Source organism: Tripterygium wilfordii, chromosome 7, assembly GCF_013401445.1.
Source record: "Tripterygium wilfordii isolate XIE 37 chromosome 7, ASM1340144v1, whole genome shotgun sequence".
In the NCBI taxonomy this organism is placed as follows: Eukaryota; Viridiplantae; Streptophyta; class Magnoliopsida; order Celastrales; family Celastraceae; genus Tripterygium; species Tripterygium wilfordii.
The window spans coordinates 6,811,093-6,825,536 of NC_052238.1; the positions used below are offsets into that span (position 1 = coordinate 6,811,093).

Genomic DNA, 14,444 nt, shown 5'->3' on the forward strand with positions numbered 1-14,444 from the left:
GAAGTGAAGTGTGGGAGAAGTCAATATGTAGTTCGATTGAGGGAGGGGGTGTGCTCATGTGGGGCATGGGAATTTTCTGGAATTCGATGTCATCATGCTATCCGAGCAATACATGACAATGGTGAGAGGTCTGAAGACTACATCAATCTCTGGTATAAGACTACAGCTTATTTGAGGGCATATTTAAGACCATTAGAACCAATCAGGGGAGAGAACATGTGGCCCAGAAGTGATAAGGATTTTATGATTCCTCCAAAATTGAGGAAAATGCCTGAGAGAACGAAGAAGAAGAGGAGAAGAGAACTTCATGAAAATATTGTGAAAAGCAAGTTGAGTAGAGAAGGGAGGACCATGACTTGTCATGTGTGCAAACGAAAGGGTCATAATGCACGAAACAAGTCTTGTCCTGGTAGGCGTGGTTCAAGTAGCCAAGTCAGTGACATTATAATGGCACACACAACAAGTCAAGGTGCATTTGACTCACTTGTAGCTCATACAAATGCTACTGGCAGAAGCATTGTGCCTATAGACTTTGGTAGTAATTCGGTAGCTACAAATGTAGGTGCAACAAGTGGTTTAGGTCAAAGAATTGAAGGACAATCTAGCAACTCTATGGCAGGAACAAAGGCTACGTGCATTAGTCCTTTTCATAAAGACTGCAGGCCTAAGACCAAGCCAAGGAAGAGAACTTTGCTGTTTGGACTAGGCCTTTATATCAATCCCGACACAAGTCGATCAATTCTCAATGTAAGTATTCAGCCATCAACTAATCTTAATTCATTATGTTGTTGTTAAACTTTGCATTGTGAACAAAATGAAGTAACACTATTTCTTTTGTCTATTTTGTAGCCTGGAACTTCCATATGCAGGGTGATTGATCGTGGAAGTCATAATTCTAAAACGAAGAGGAATGCATCGAAGCCTGACTCGTAGATGTTATGACTTATGTTTGTTGTTGCCTCTATCATATTATGACTGCTATTGGTTCTTGAATTTGTATTAAAACTGATATGGATTTGTATTGGCATGTGTTTAAGTTCATGGATTATGTCTAGTTTGTAATATTCTGGTTAATTGAAGCATGTTAGTTATTTGATTGGTTTTAATTTGACATATTTGGAATACAAGCTTTTTCCCTGTAACTGGTTGAAATGAGTATCAATTGACCATTTTTTGTAAATTTCAATGGCTTATTTGACCAATTTTTAAAAGTACAAGGGCTTTAAACAACTGATAATTGTAACTTTTTAAAATTCCATAATTCAAGTTTTGAAATTAACCATTTAAAATTTTAATGACACATGTCTAAAATTTATTGGTCAATGACACCTAGATTACACATGAAATATAAATAAAAATAATTAAATTCCACGTCATTCACTAACGGCAATGTCAACATCATTTGACAGAAAATGAGCTCGAAGGGCTAACGTGATATGTTTTTCTTCATGGGCACGAAAAAAAGTAGAGGGGCCTGATTGATCATTTTTTATAAGTAGAGGGGTCTTTTCGTTACTTGTTCCTTTTTTCAACTACAATTATCTCCCAAAATTATAATTTTTTTGTTTGAAATGACATATTATAGTGTAGGAGTTTGGAGTTAGTGTTTTACCGTTTACGATTTAGGGTTTAAAATTTATATCTTTTTTTTTTCAAAATTTACTATATTCCAACATTATGAATATCAAAATACTCAAAAACACATTTGAATTCATGATTTAAATAGTTTGAGGGATAATTTTAATTACAATTGTAGCAAAAAATTTAAACCAAAAAATCGATTTCTGGTTAGACAACATCACGTGTTTACAAAATATTTATATGTTCGAACCATAACCCGGATTGAATTTCAGACGTACTTAATATCCGAATTGATTTAAATCCGAATAATAACCTAATCCAAGTTAGGGTTCGAACAAGTAAACCCAACAAAGATTTCGGTGTTTGGATCAAAAATTGGTTATAAATAGGACAAAAATTTTATGTTTGGATTCGGATTTCGGACATATAACTTATATTCAAACTTGAATTAATCCAGGTCGAACAAAATCGATCATTCCAACCGGATAGATTATAGATTATAGAGAGGCAAATGTGAATTTCAAAGTCAAAACTTCACAAAATGACCATTTTAATGAACTTTTCAGTTTTCACGACGTTCCTTTCTCCGGTCGATTGCGAGGATTGCAAGCTCATCGACCACCATTCGGTCCATTCTTAGTTGTACTTATCACGACCGAATAACAATACTTCCAGAAACTAAAGCCATTTTTACAATCTCAGGTACTTTGATGTTCTCTCTCTCTTACGTACTCTTGCAGCTCCAATTTCGAGTTCTACTACGATTGTTTCGTTTGTTTTTGCATTTTCTCGGAAAAATTTTGTATTAGGGCTCCGATTTTTCCGTTTGTTTCTGAGGAAACGGGTGACAGGGGGAATAAAAGCAGAAATTGTTTGGTTCTAGCGAAGTGTCAATTTCAACTTTCAGCCAATTATGGGGTAAATGGATTGAGGAATTTTTAGCCCTGAATTTTTTGTAATGGAGGATTTCAGGGTATTAGGTATATGTGTGTTTGTGTTGCTTCATTAATTTCTCGACTTCTCACGGTAGCTGAAGGAAGATCCAAATTTGATTGGATTTTAAAAGAGGAGATGCAGTCTTCATTAAATATTATTTTTGAATTTTCTGCTCTTTTGTTTAGATAGTTGGAAATCTGTTGTATATGGTAATATGATATGTTTATGCATTTAGAATGCTTTTTTTTTTCAGTTGAATTGTATGCATTCTTAATTCAAATATGATCTTTTATATATGTGGTCCTTAAAATAATATGTTGCGTTTCTCAGGGAAATTTTTTTTATTAGTTTCATATTTTCATTTGCAAGTTCCGTGTGGGTGTTTTGAGTCGTGAAAGGATTGAGCTATATGGTGTTCATCGCTGGAGGACTAAGAAAACCAGCCGTCAGGGAAGTGAAATTCTGACCTGGACTTGTGCAAATGTACCGGAGTGCAGCTACAGCCACAACCACCAGGGGTGGATTACCAACTGATAGTGGGGATTCTGTTGTTACTTTGGATCAAGTTCCTCGTTGGAGTGATGTAGAGCATAGGTCATCATTGGAATATGAGAATGAAGATCCATCATTTTCAAATCCATATTTTCCCGATCCTTTGACATCATCTTCAGAGGCAGGAGGTAGTGGCAATTGGATGGTGTCAAGGTTTCCTATGGATCATGAAATCAACTCAAAAATTTATTTGTGGAGAGGCCACCCTTGGAATCTTGAGGTGGATGCTGTGGTGAATTCTACGAGTGAGGTGAGCACTTAACTATACCTTCAAAGTGTTAGACTTAAATATATGAATAACTACTAAATTGCGCCGACTTTAATTGTCGTCTTTGTAGATGGAGGCATCATCTCGTGTTTTGTTAATTCATTTGTCGTTTTCTTCCATCTTCTAAATTTATGCGTGGAAAGTTAAATGATTAAAATAATTGGTAACCATTCTTGAGCCAAAATTTCTATGTGGAGTGGAATTTCAAGATTGCTTAATTGATGTGCTAAAAAAAGATTGTTTAACTGTCAAGTTGCACTATAGTGAAAAGATGTGAATGCAATGACTGCCAACTAAGAATTGAATGTCTTCTCCTATTTTGAACCGCAAGATGTTTGAGCTTTATACTTAGATGACCACCCTTGTTAAGATGTGGAGAGCTATGTCTAGATGTAGTGTTGATAAGGAAAGCTGTTTTGACTATCTGTCCAAGATGGTATTGGAGCGCCTGATGCCACTATCCTATCCATCAACTTAGCCTCCCCCCCCCCTCTCTAAACTGGCTTGGAGCTTCACTTCTTCTTCAAGCCTCATGAACTGGGTCATAAATGAGATGCATGAGGCAGGTGTTTAATTTATCTTTAATATGTTTCAAAATTGATGGTTTACAGAACTTGGATGAAGCACATAGCAGCCCTGGTTTGCATGCAGCAGCTGGTCCTGGACTTGCCGAAGAATGTGCTACACTGGTATGCCAACATTTGATTTAGGGTGTCTATTATCCAAATTTTTTTGAATAAATTATATGCATTTTCGAGGCCATTGTCTTTGGATTCTTCGTTATGATTTTGCATATTGTTATGAATTTTAACGATAATAGGTTCATTTCCTGGAAACAGCCTCGCTACATATTATGTGGAGGTAAGGTCTGCGTACATCCTACCTGTCCCCGATCCCGCCCACTGCGGGAGCCTTGTGCATGAGAGTTGTTTACCTTTTACCAATTTAAACTTTGTACAATATTTTAGTTCCTTACCATGGATTAGCAAGACTTTAAGCGAGATGCGATTTGCGTGATGCACTTTGTGGGAAACGAAGGTTTGGACTGACTTGATCTATATTCTTTTTTCCATCAAGGGCGGTTGCCGAACTGGGATGGCCAAAGTTACCAAGGCTTATGACCTTCCTGCTAGGTGTGTATTCATCAGTTTTTATATATGGTGAGATTGAAGCTGAGACTTTCACTTGTATGGTTCTATCATGGTAGAAATTCCCTTTTTGTCCTCTCACATCTAATTAATGTTGTTTGGAGACCAAGAATATGATGACATCTCTTGCTTTTAATCTAAAACATAATGGTTAATGATATCATCTTTTTGCTTGGAATGATTAGATGCTTTTTTGTTTTGTCTTTTCATTGTAAGGGTTGAGGAAAGCCCTGGGTGATTAGGTGCTTTTCGTTGGAAGAGGAGGATCTGACAAGATTTATTACTCTTGGCTCTAAATGAGCAGTTATTCGTAGGGATAGTATACAATACAAGTAATGAGCTTGTTGAGTGGTAGCTGGAACGATTAATGCAGAGCTTAGTTCTTCCAGTTGTGATGGTGCTGGGGTGGAGAAAAAGAGTTATTTCATTTCATCCCTGTAGCAATATTTTGGATTGTTTGAAAGAGTTGGACAGAAGTGCTTTTGAGGGGGCGGAAGCAAAAATGTTGTAATTAATTGATGGTTATCTGTGCTATCAATATATTTGGAATAGTGAATGAGGGTTGCAGATGAAAGATTTCTCTTGAATGTGATTGATCTGATAGATTGTAGAAGTGTGTAATTGATTGACAGTCCCTTAGTGCCCATTTTGTCATCATAACAAATAGGTTCTTCTACTGCTAGCCACCTTTACTTTAGTTGGTTATGAGCTGGTAGGTGAAAAGTGCATATTCTCTGATCATTTGGGTCAAAATTCATGGCTTTCATAAATCAGTAAATCACTTATGTGTTTATACCACACATGCTATGTTAGGGAATAGGGATATAACTACTTTACAATTCAAGATGCAATTTGTTGTATAATTTGTGAAATGGTATTGCATGTGAACGTACTTTGTGGTCTTCATTTTTCCCTTATAACTGATTGTTTCCTTTCAATGTTACTCTAGACGGGTTGTCCATACTGTTGGTCCGAAATATGCAGTGAAATATCATACCGCTGCGGAGAATGCCTTGAGTCACTGCTACCGGTCTTGCCTTGAGCTACTCATCGAAAATGGGCTTCGAAGGTTGGTAATGAATGCTAAAACATTTTTTTTCCCTTTTCATTTATCTGTCTCATTTATTTCTCCATCAATTGTTTAAAACTAAGATCTTATTTTTGCTTGGTGTTCCTAATGCAGCATTGCTATGGGCTGTCTATACACGGAGGCTAAAAACTACCCACGTGAACCAGCTGCACATGTGGCCATAAGTGAGTTTCCTCTGTCAAACTGGTTGAAGCTTTCTTTTTTTTATTAGTACAATTGTAACCTGTTTATGAATGAATGGAAATTGAATTAGTCCTGCTTGCCATTGTTGCAACTTGGTTCAGTTTAGAGAGATTTCTAAACCAAACTGATCAATAAGGGAACCAGGTCAAAAATAACACAATAAATCCTACGTTGACTAGGCTAAAGCATGTACTCAGATTTTATAACTGGAATAGTCATAGTTGCCCCAAGTTCCTCTATTAAATAAGTCCAGGGAACAAACGTGTTAGCCTGTGATTGCCATGGGTTGGGTGAACTGACTCAAAAACTCCAGAATGAAACTTTTTAAATTTGTTTGTATGAATAAAGGAACTGGATGCCCTAATAGGCTAATACAGGTCACAAATGCCTATTGTTTAGTGGCTATCTTAGGTTGAAGTGTAGGCTGAACCTTTGGCCTAGTGGTACCTGGTGGTCTTGGGTTCATTTCCTGGAAAAAGCCTCTTTGCTATGTATTGGCAAACTGTGTAATCTTTCCCTTCTCTTGCCCACTTCCCTGCAGGAGCCTCATGCATGGAAATTATTTAACTTATCTTATGTTGAGTCATAATAATGAATTGATTTGAGAGAGAGAGAGACAGAGAATGAAACGTTAATTATATTTAATGAGAAAAGTAGGACGGTTGGCTCATGCGTTTATCCCCCATGTTCTTGATTTAATGGTAGATAACTAGGCACCTCTTTTGTGCCAAAGGTTTGATTAGAATTCTTTATGCTACTAAAAACACTGCTGTATGCAATGCAAGTTCCTGTATTGCAATTTGTATGCATGATAATAATTGCGATTTCGGAAGATTGATTCCTTCTACTTCTTTTCGACTTTTTTTATTTTAGTTCACTATGATCCAATTCAGAGATTTATTTTGCTTAGGAACCATCCGGCGTTTGCTTGAGAAGCAGAAAGATAAAATAACTGCAGTTGTTTTTTGTACTACAACATCATCAGATACTGAAATATATAAGAGGTATTCAAATTTAAAGTACATTTGATTTTATTGTCGTGTGAACATCTCTCTTCGTTAATAGAAGTCTGTGATTCCCCACTGTGACTTGCAGCGAATGTTTTCTTTTGTAATATAAGTTCTTTAGGTTTCATAAATTTCAGACATGATCCAATTTTTCTCTTCCCTTGATAGATTGCTTCCACTTTACTTCCCTCGAGACAAACACGAAGAAGAGGTTGCCATATCAAAGCTTCCTGCAGATGTCGGGGATGAGAATGGTGAAACAACCACAGATGAACGCAAAATAAGAATAAAGTCGTTGCCTCAAAAATCTGTTCCAAAACCAGCCGAAGATCCTGTAGAACTTCCTGTTAGTGATGTTGGCTTGGTACGAAGGTCAGTGTATTTTGCTACACAGTAATGGTACTTAATGTTGAGGATTGCGTCACTACATACCGAATCAACGTGATTGGTCTAGAATATACTGATCATTTTCATAACTAGATTTGCAAAATGTTACTCATTGATTATTTACAATTCTGAAACGTTGGGTCTATGTGGCATTGAATCATGCATAAAATAGTGACTCAGATTCCTCAAGCAACATTAATTTGCGTTTGTATGGTACAGTTTGTGATTTTATAGTCTTATGTGAAATATATGTTCCATTTACGTTACTCTGAATTCTGGTCAACTGTCCTGATAATAATGAACAAGCTAAACCAGTTACCTAATTGCACAAGGTCAGTTCAAGAGCCTATTGTATCTTTATTGATATTTAACAATATTACTATGTTTCGTGCTTTTCTTTGTCTTGTCTACATTCCATTCAATTAGCATGTTGGAATTCTCTTTGTATCTAATAGCATAGCGATGCCGTTATAGTTTTCTGTTGTCTTTGTACTTCTCTGTCTAGATGTGGTTTAATTTTGCAATTTTGAAGCACTTCAAAGTACGACCCTGATGGAATATTTCTTCACTAAATACTTGCTTAACAATACCTTTTAAGAACATTTACTGTTCGTATATAATGCTATACTACGGTTTGTTTTGAATTTCCGTCAATTTGCATGTTCAACTTCCGTGGCTGTTGGTTCACACTATCACTTTTTTCTATTGCTTTATTCCTCTTATGCTTTGATTGTTTTATGAATCTTCCACTTGCTGTTCTGTCTTTAATTTTCAAATTACCTCACTAGATTACATCCTTACAGAAACTCTCATAATCTGGATTCATATTTGGATCCTGCCTTCATGTCCTTAATCAAAGATCCAGACCAGAGACGGAAAGAACAATGGGAAAAAAGTGCTCAAGCTCAAAGTGGATTTAATTGTGCCAAGCTACTTGGATTTGGTGACCTTGGTAGACCTCCTTTATCTGCTGCTGAGGAATACTCTCTCCATTCACGATACCTTGCGAAAGCAAATTCTCTGAATCTTTCTGAAATTGCAGAGATGAAAATTGTGTGAGCATTGGATAACTACTTTTCCTGGTTATGTGCCTCTACTAGCTTTTTATTGATTGTTTCCTTACCTTGGTTGACATGCATCCATTTGCTTGATTCACTTCCCCTTGCTTGTGGATATATCTTGGATTTGGTGATGGTAGCTTTGAAGTATTTTTTTTTTCATCACCTAGATAGCACAAGTTGGCCTATTGAACTCTTAAGTTCTTCACCTCCTTTTTCTTCCAGCTAAATCTTTATCCATGCTTCCTAAACCTCACCAAAAAAACCATGTTGGTTTGAATTTGAAAATGTTCGTCTTATGTGGCTTCATATAATTTTAGTTAGCTCTTTTGTTCTTTTGTCATGATATCAGTTACCGGGGCGGTGTGGACAGTGAGGGTCGTCCAGCGATGGTGGTCGTGGGAGCTCATTTTTTGCTTCGATGTCTTGACTTGGAGCGATTTGTTCTTTATGTAGTTAAGGTAATATATTTTGATTTAGTTTCCACTGGATATAGTTCTTATACTGTTATAACTTTACTGCTATAACTTTACATTTATGGTCTGCTGGCTTTTATTGTTAGATTTCTTTTACCTCGGTATTGGAATTTTTTTTCCGAATGCTCTTGGCCACATGTTGAGCAAACTTGACTTTGAACAATTTGTATGAATACTAATAATTGGCTGTTGTACATTGTCTTGATTGAATTTTAGGAATTTGAACCATTGATACAGAAGCCTTATTCTATTGTTTACTTACACTCTGCGGCATCTTTGCAAATGTAAGTCTTTTTTTTTTTGTGTTTACTTGTGACTTGTGAGAATACCATACCAACTTTGACTGGGAACACTTTGTCCTTACTAAATAAGCAACTGACTATTATATTAAGAATTGTTTCAGTTGGTTGCATAGTTGTCAAATGCGAAGAAGCACCTAATGCGAGAAAAGCTCTTATCACCCAAGGCACATGGCATACTTTAGGCCTGCGTCCAAGAGACGCTCGGTGCAAAATTAATAAAATAAAATAGTAAATCAAAAAAATTGTCAGAAAAGATCTAGAAAAATAGAAAAGGCTTGATAAATAAGTGAGAGAAATAGTGTAGGTTGTAGACTGTACAATCTGAAATTCGAAGGAGATTAATTGGGCAAGATAGGGTCGAGAAAGAGAAATAGATCAAAGTTCTATATTTTAGGGGGTCACGCAACCTTTCTGTGGAAAATTTGTTCAATGTAGAGAGCTAAACATGGAGGAGATGGCGAGATAGGGTTTCTATTTTTCAGTTTGATGCTACGTACCTTTCTTTTTTAAGTTTCTTTGTGTTTCACACTTTTAATGATGGTAGAGGAGCACAATTGGTTTTAAACTACTTAACTACATGGTCTGCCCCGTTTATGTAAGCCCAATTAGTAAACGTAATTTTCCTACCTAAAATTTGGCTTAAGAACACATCTAGGCATGAAAGGCGCCTGAGTTGCACGAGGCTAGGATCGTTTGCATCTCATCACCTCTAGGCCTAGGCGTACCTTTTTGTAGAGACTTAATATTAAGGGAAATCTCTCACTTTTTCTTTGCCCAACCATTTATAATTTTTGCTATAGATGGTGAAGAAGTAAATACATGCAAAAATGTGGCCATGTGATAGAGGCAAACATGTGACCCAGTAGTAGAGTTGCAGGGATGCAATCTAGAGGTCACAAGTACAATTCTTGGAAGCAATTTTTCATATATTATGTAGGGATAAAGTCTGCTTACATCATGCATGTCCCAGACTCCGATCACTGCCGGAGCCTTGTGCACGGGAGTTTTTTCACCTATGTTGAAGAAGTAAATCTTTTGGTGAATAAAGAGGCATGTTTTCTAGAAAGAGGCAAGATTGTGAGGCCATCTCTGTTGCTTTATGAGGACTGTACTTGTATGAATGGTACTTGTATGTGTGACTAGTGATAGGTTAGTACCTGTGTGTGTGTGACCATTACTAGCAGACCCTGATTAGCTACTTTGCTATTTTTCAATGGTCAATGTCGGGTTCCTTGGTATCCTTCTCAGATATGTTTGTATACTTGTATCACACAAACTTTGAAAATTTGATTGCAAGCAGTTGCCTTAGTTATTGTACATTATTACAAAACTAAGATTTCCACTCATAGTTGTCACATTAAGACCCAATACATAAAAAACAAACGGCTTAAAATAGGACAAATAGATCCACACTAAGGTATGGAGGCAGTCAAATAATGTCCCCATCATCTAACATATACCAAATAAAAGCTTGGGCCTCAGTCTGTGCCTTCTGTTGCCCTCCTCGGGTTCTTGGTGAATTTGTTTCTCTTCTTTTTCTATCTTGTGTCTGTCATAAGCCATATGTGTTACCCATGTATTAGCTGAATATATTTATATACATGATTTAAATGAAATCACTTGCAATGCATGCATAATTTTGTTTGAAAGTTGAAAGTATAAAATTTATATCTATAAACTTTGATGGCTATATTTCAGTTGTTGAGGTGACTAGTTGAATATGCACATAGCATCTCGAAATATGATTTGCACGTGTAAAGCTTACTACTTGTCCAGAGGTTCTTTTGTCATTATCACCACCCAAGCTTTAGCCCCCAAATGTTTTAGGTTCACTATAGAATATTAAAATCCAATTTTTTTTTTCTTTTTTCTTTTTTTCCTTCCAATTTTTTCTGAAGATTTAGTCATTCTATATCTGAATCATGCATAATATCATGGAAAATGGATACCCTCTGCAGTGGTTTTTTTTTTTTTTTTTGCCATTCAAGTTGGTATGAATTTACACTAATATAATTTTATCTTGTAGATATTTAAATATGTTTAAGAGACTTGTTGATGAAGCATCAATAATAATTAGAACAAACTTTACAACACACCAGTTAGTACCTTGTCATAAGTACAAGAAAATAAGAACCAATATAATTTTTTCGATTATTGTCAAATTTTAATCCCAGTTCTTGATAATTCATCCCTTTACTTTTTGGTAGGCCGTAGATTTTCTATGAAAAAACTCAAGTGGCTGTAGTCTAGTTATAAACTGAAGACTTAAGACTTAAGAGAAAGTAAATGAAATTCCAGTGTACCCTTTTGTTAAATTGTAAATCATATGAGTACAGCCGATGGTCGTAGTACAAATCTAGGAGAAAAGAACAATTTTATAGAATGTAGATATAGTTTACTGGTGTTACCGTGTTAGCTCAAAATTATAATTGACTGACATTATCATTGGTGTGTCAAATATCTTGTTTCAGAAACTTTAGTTGCCCATTTTGTTGGACCATCAACAGCGAGCTCCCGAGCTGGCCTTATAATTCCTAAATTATTGATTATCAAAAATAAATCTAAATTATTAGTACAAATGCATATTGACTGGGCTCATCTAACCTCTGCATTGCTCTCTCGTCTCTTGGCCTGCACTTGTGAAAGGAGCTTTTGTACATGCTATTCATCAAAGTAAGAGTATTTTTTCTTTCAGAGTATGAGTATGGACTCTGAAGTAATTGAGCCGGTAATTAATTTATACAAGAAGGATTTACTTTGTTTATCAAAAATTTGACAAAATATATATCATTGATTTGCATGTGATGGCATAGTGTATTGGCAGTTTTCTATATTCTGCATGTCCAATTTGGTTTCAGAGGACTTACCTTGCTTTGTTCATTAATGTTTGTTTTTCTTATAAAGTCAACCAGACATGGGATGGATGAAAAGATTGCAGCAAATACTTGGTCGGAAACACCAACGAAATCTTGATGTACGTGATGCTAAACTATAAGTCTTGTCAGGAAATTAATATCTGAAATCTCAGTTTTTTTTGTCTTTTTTTTTTTTTTGGTAAGTCTCGGTTTTTATCTCCCTCTCTGCTCTATCTAGGCAATATACGTTCTCCATCCGACATTTCATCTGAAGACCACAGTGTTTGCTTTACAGTTATTTGTGGACAATGTGGTACGTATGAGTTTTTATCTCTGTTATTGACTAATATTATAATGTTAGTTGACACTTTAGACAGAGAGTTCACTGTTCTGGTTTTGGATTTTTATCCCTAGGTTTGGAAGAAAGTCATCTATGTTGATCGTCTTCTGCAGCTTTTTAGATATGTTCCTCGCGAGCAGTTGACTATCCCGGACTTTGTTTTCCAGTTGAGTTTTCTGTTCACTCTTTTCATTCTGTTTTAGTCAACGAAAAATGAGAGTTTCATTGCTGTAAGGTGGTTATAGGACATCCCATAGTCTAGTTTAGGATATTTAAGGTCTTGAAGGCGGTCATGGGTGTATATGGTGAGGAGCACGAATAATTCAAGTAGTCATGCTCCTCATCATGTGTCCCAAGGCCAGGAGTCCGAATCCCCATTCCCTGTTATATAAAAGGTTAAGAGAAAAAAAAAAGGGTTGGTGCATGTGATAAACTACTTGTGCAGTTTTATCGACATTTTTTCAACTGCAGGCATGATATAGAAGTGAATGGAGGAAAGGGTCTTACTGTGGATCCCAGGACAAAGTATGTATATCCCCGACCGCAGGCATCACGCAACAGTTCAGGTCCTTGATGTGATGAAGTGTGTCACCAGATCATGATTTCTTCATTTTATTTCCTTCTATTGTCTTCATCATGTGGGTTGTGGTTGCTCTTGTTAATTGTATACAATGGTTTTTGCATTGTATGTTTTTTTTTTTTTTAATTTCTGTTAAATGATCTGTTTGTTGGAAGATGGGTTCTTGTATTATTTCAAATGACTCTCAATAATACAAGGTTATTTGATCTTGAATCTACAGTTTCATAATTAGGACCAACCTAACTTTGTATAATCTATAATTATATTATATTATTTTATTTAATATGCTTGATCATGTTAAAATTTAGCATCTTAATAATATACTTTTATATAGATGATTTATAATATTACTATAATTCACTTTTTTAATTAAACGGTTCGGGTACCTTAAACCCAACATAAAAAATCAAACCCGATTCTAAATGGTAATAGTTTGAAAATCAAAACCAAAACCAAAACCAAAACCGTTTTCAAACCCTATATGATCTGTTTTCGAGTTTTAAATAAATCGGGTATTCTATAGATAGTGTTTGGATCGATTTTTTTTTGTAATCCCTAGACTAAATGAACGGAAACCCTAACAAAACCTTCATTTCAGCCGAACTCCAAACGCACTCCAAACAAGCCCAGTGAAGTTCACTTGAAATCAAATGAAAGCAATTAATTGCAATGAATTTCACCTAGAAATTCTGACCCATTATTCACAGTGACAAAACCTATATACTCTCAATCTCACGCCTAGCAAGCTCTAGTCAACAACAATACATAAGCAAATGATTAATACCATTTTTGCACATCGAAAGATAGTCAATGTTTCAATTTACACATCATTGTTTAAAATGTTTCAATTTGATCACCCAATGATAAAATTGTTTCAATTTGGTCTCTCGAACATATTTTCTTACTTTGGGGTAGTCACACTATACATGTGGCACGTTGACTGCCTAAATATTGATTGCAACATGTGCAGCTTGACTGCTCCAAAACTGAAAAATCTGCCTTTGAAATAATTTTATCATTTCTGTTGGACACAGATGTGCACCATGGCTCTTGTAGTCCTGTTAGAATACCACGTCGGTTGGGTACCACCCAATCATGTGGTATATATGCATGCCGAAGTTCCCTACCACATATAAGAGGTCTTTTCATGGGCTCAAGTATGATAGTACATGAAGAACAAAACCTTGCAGGTCTGATATACCCATGGAAATTGTATAATACAAAGCGGGTTGATGTGAGTAGGGTTGAGATTTTCAACAGTTTTGTTGCCTTCTTGTGGTGTCACACAAACAACTAAAATAAGGGATACAAAGTGTTTTTTTTTTTTTTTTTTGAATATAGGGGAAGGGGATGTGGAGGCTCGAATTTGAGACCTCTATGAAATACTACACACATGAGTGCGATATGAGCTGTTAGTTCTCAATAAGGGATACAAAGTTGAAGACGAGAAAAATAATTAATAGTGTAGGGTAAAACCCTAAATATGTCTAAAATTGGGGCTCTCAACTCTTGCGTCCCAAGCTATGTCATTGGGCTAAGTTGTAGATTTTGGGCCCTTTTTTTAAGCTCTTACATCTTAGGTAATAAGTAGTATCATTGGGCTGGGTTGTTGATTGTGGGCCTATACTCTTATTCACTTACTTCTTAAGCAATGTCATTGGGCTGGGCTTTTGACCGAAGT

At 35.9% G+C, this 14,444-nt stretch overlaps 1 protein-coding gene across 5 annotated transcripts; it reads left to right on the top strand.

Annotated features, from left to right (window-relative positions):
* Positions 1-2,126: 2,126 nt before the first annotated feature.
* On the top strand, positions 2,127-12,976 carry LOC120002730 (protein GDAP2 homolog). Of its 5 annotated transcripts, none has more exons than XM_038851512.1 (15): positions 2,127-2,283; positions 2,887-3,319; positions 3,949-4,026; positions 4,415-4,470; positions 5,435-5,554; positions 5,669-5,739; positions 6,669-6,762; positions 6,934-7,137; positions 7,956-8,207; positions 8,563-8,671; positions 8,903-8,970; positions 11,893-11,962; positions 12,082-12,156; positions 12,258-12,349; positions 12,655-12,976. In XM_038851512.1, the coding sequence occupies exons 2-15, from the start codon at positions 2,999-3,001 to the stop codon at positions 12,755-12,757; spliced, it is 1,713 nt and encodes a 570-aa protein (XP_038707440.1). In that variant the 5' UTR covers positions 2,127-2,283; positions 2,887-2,998; the 3' UTR covers positions 12,758-12,976. The 5 variants fall into 5 exon arrangements, 4 of the variants coding, with proteins under 4 accessions (XP_038707440.1, XP_038707439.1, XP_038707442.1 ...); XM_038851511.1 differs by having other exon boundaries at positions 2,128-2,283; positions 2,848-3,319; XM_038851514.1 differs by having other exon boundaries at positions 2,129-2,283; positions 2,916-3,319.
* The last annotated feature ends 1,468 nt before the right edge of the window (positions 12,977-14,444 follow it).

Coding starts and splice junctions, on each gene's coding strand:
- LOC120002730 (XM_038851512.1), top strand. CDS start 2,999: ATGTACCGGAGTGCAGCTACAGCCACAACCACCAGGGGTGGATTACCA. Junction 4,471..5,434: donor GCTTATGACCTTCCTGCTAG/GTGTGTATTCAT, acceptor ATGTTACTCTAG/ACGGGTTGTCCATACTGTTG. Junction 7,138..7,955: donor GATGTTGGCTTGGTACGAAG/GTCAGTGTATTT, acceptor ACATCCTTACAG/AAACTCTCATAATCTGGATT.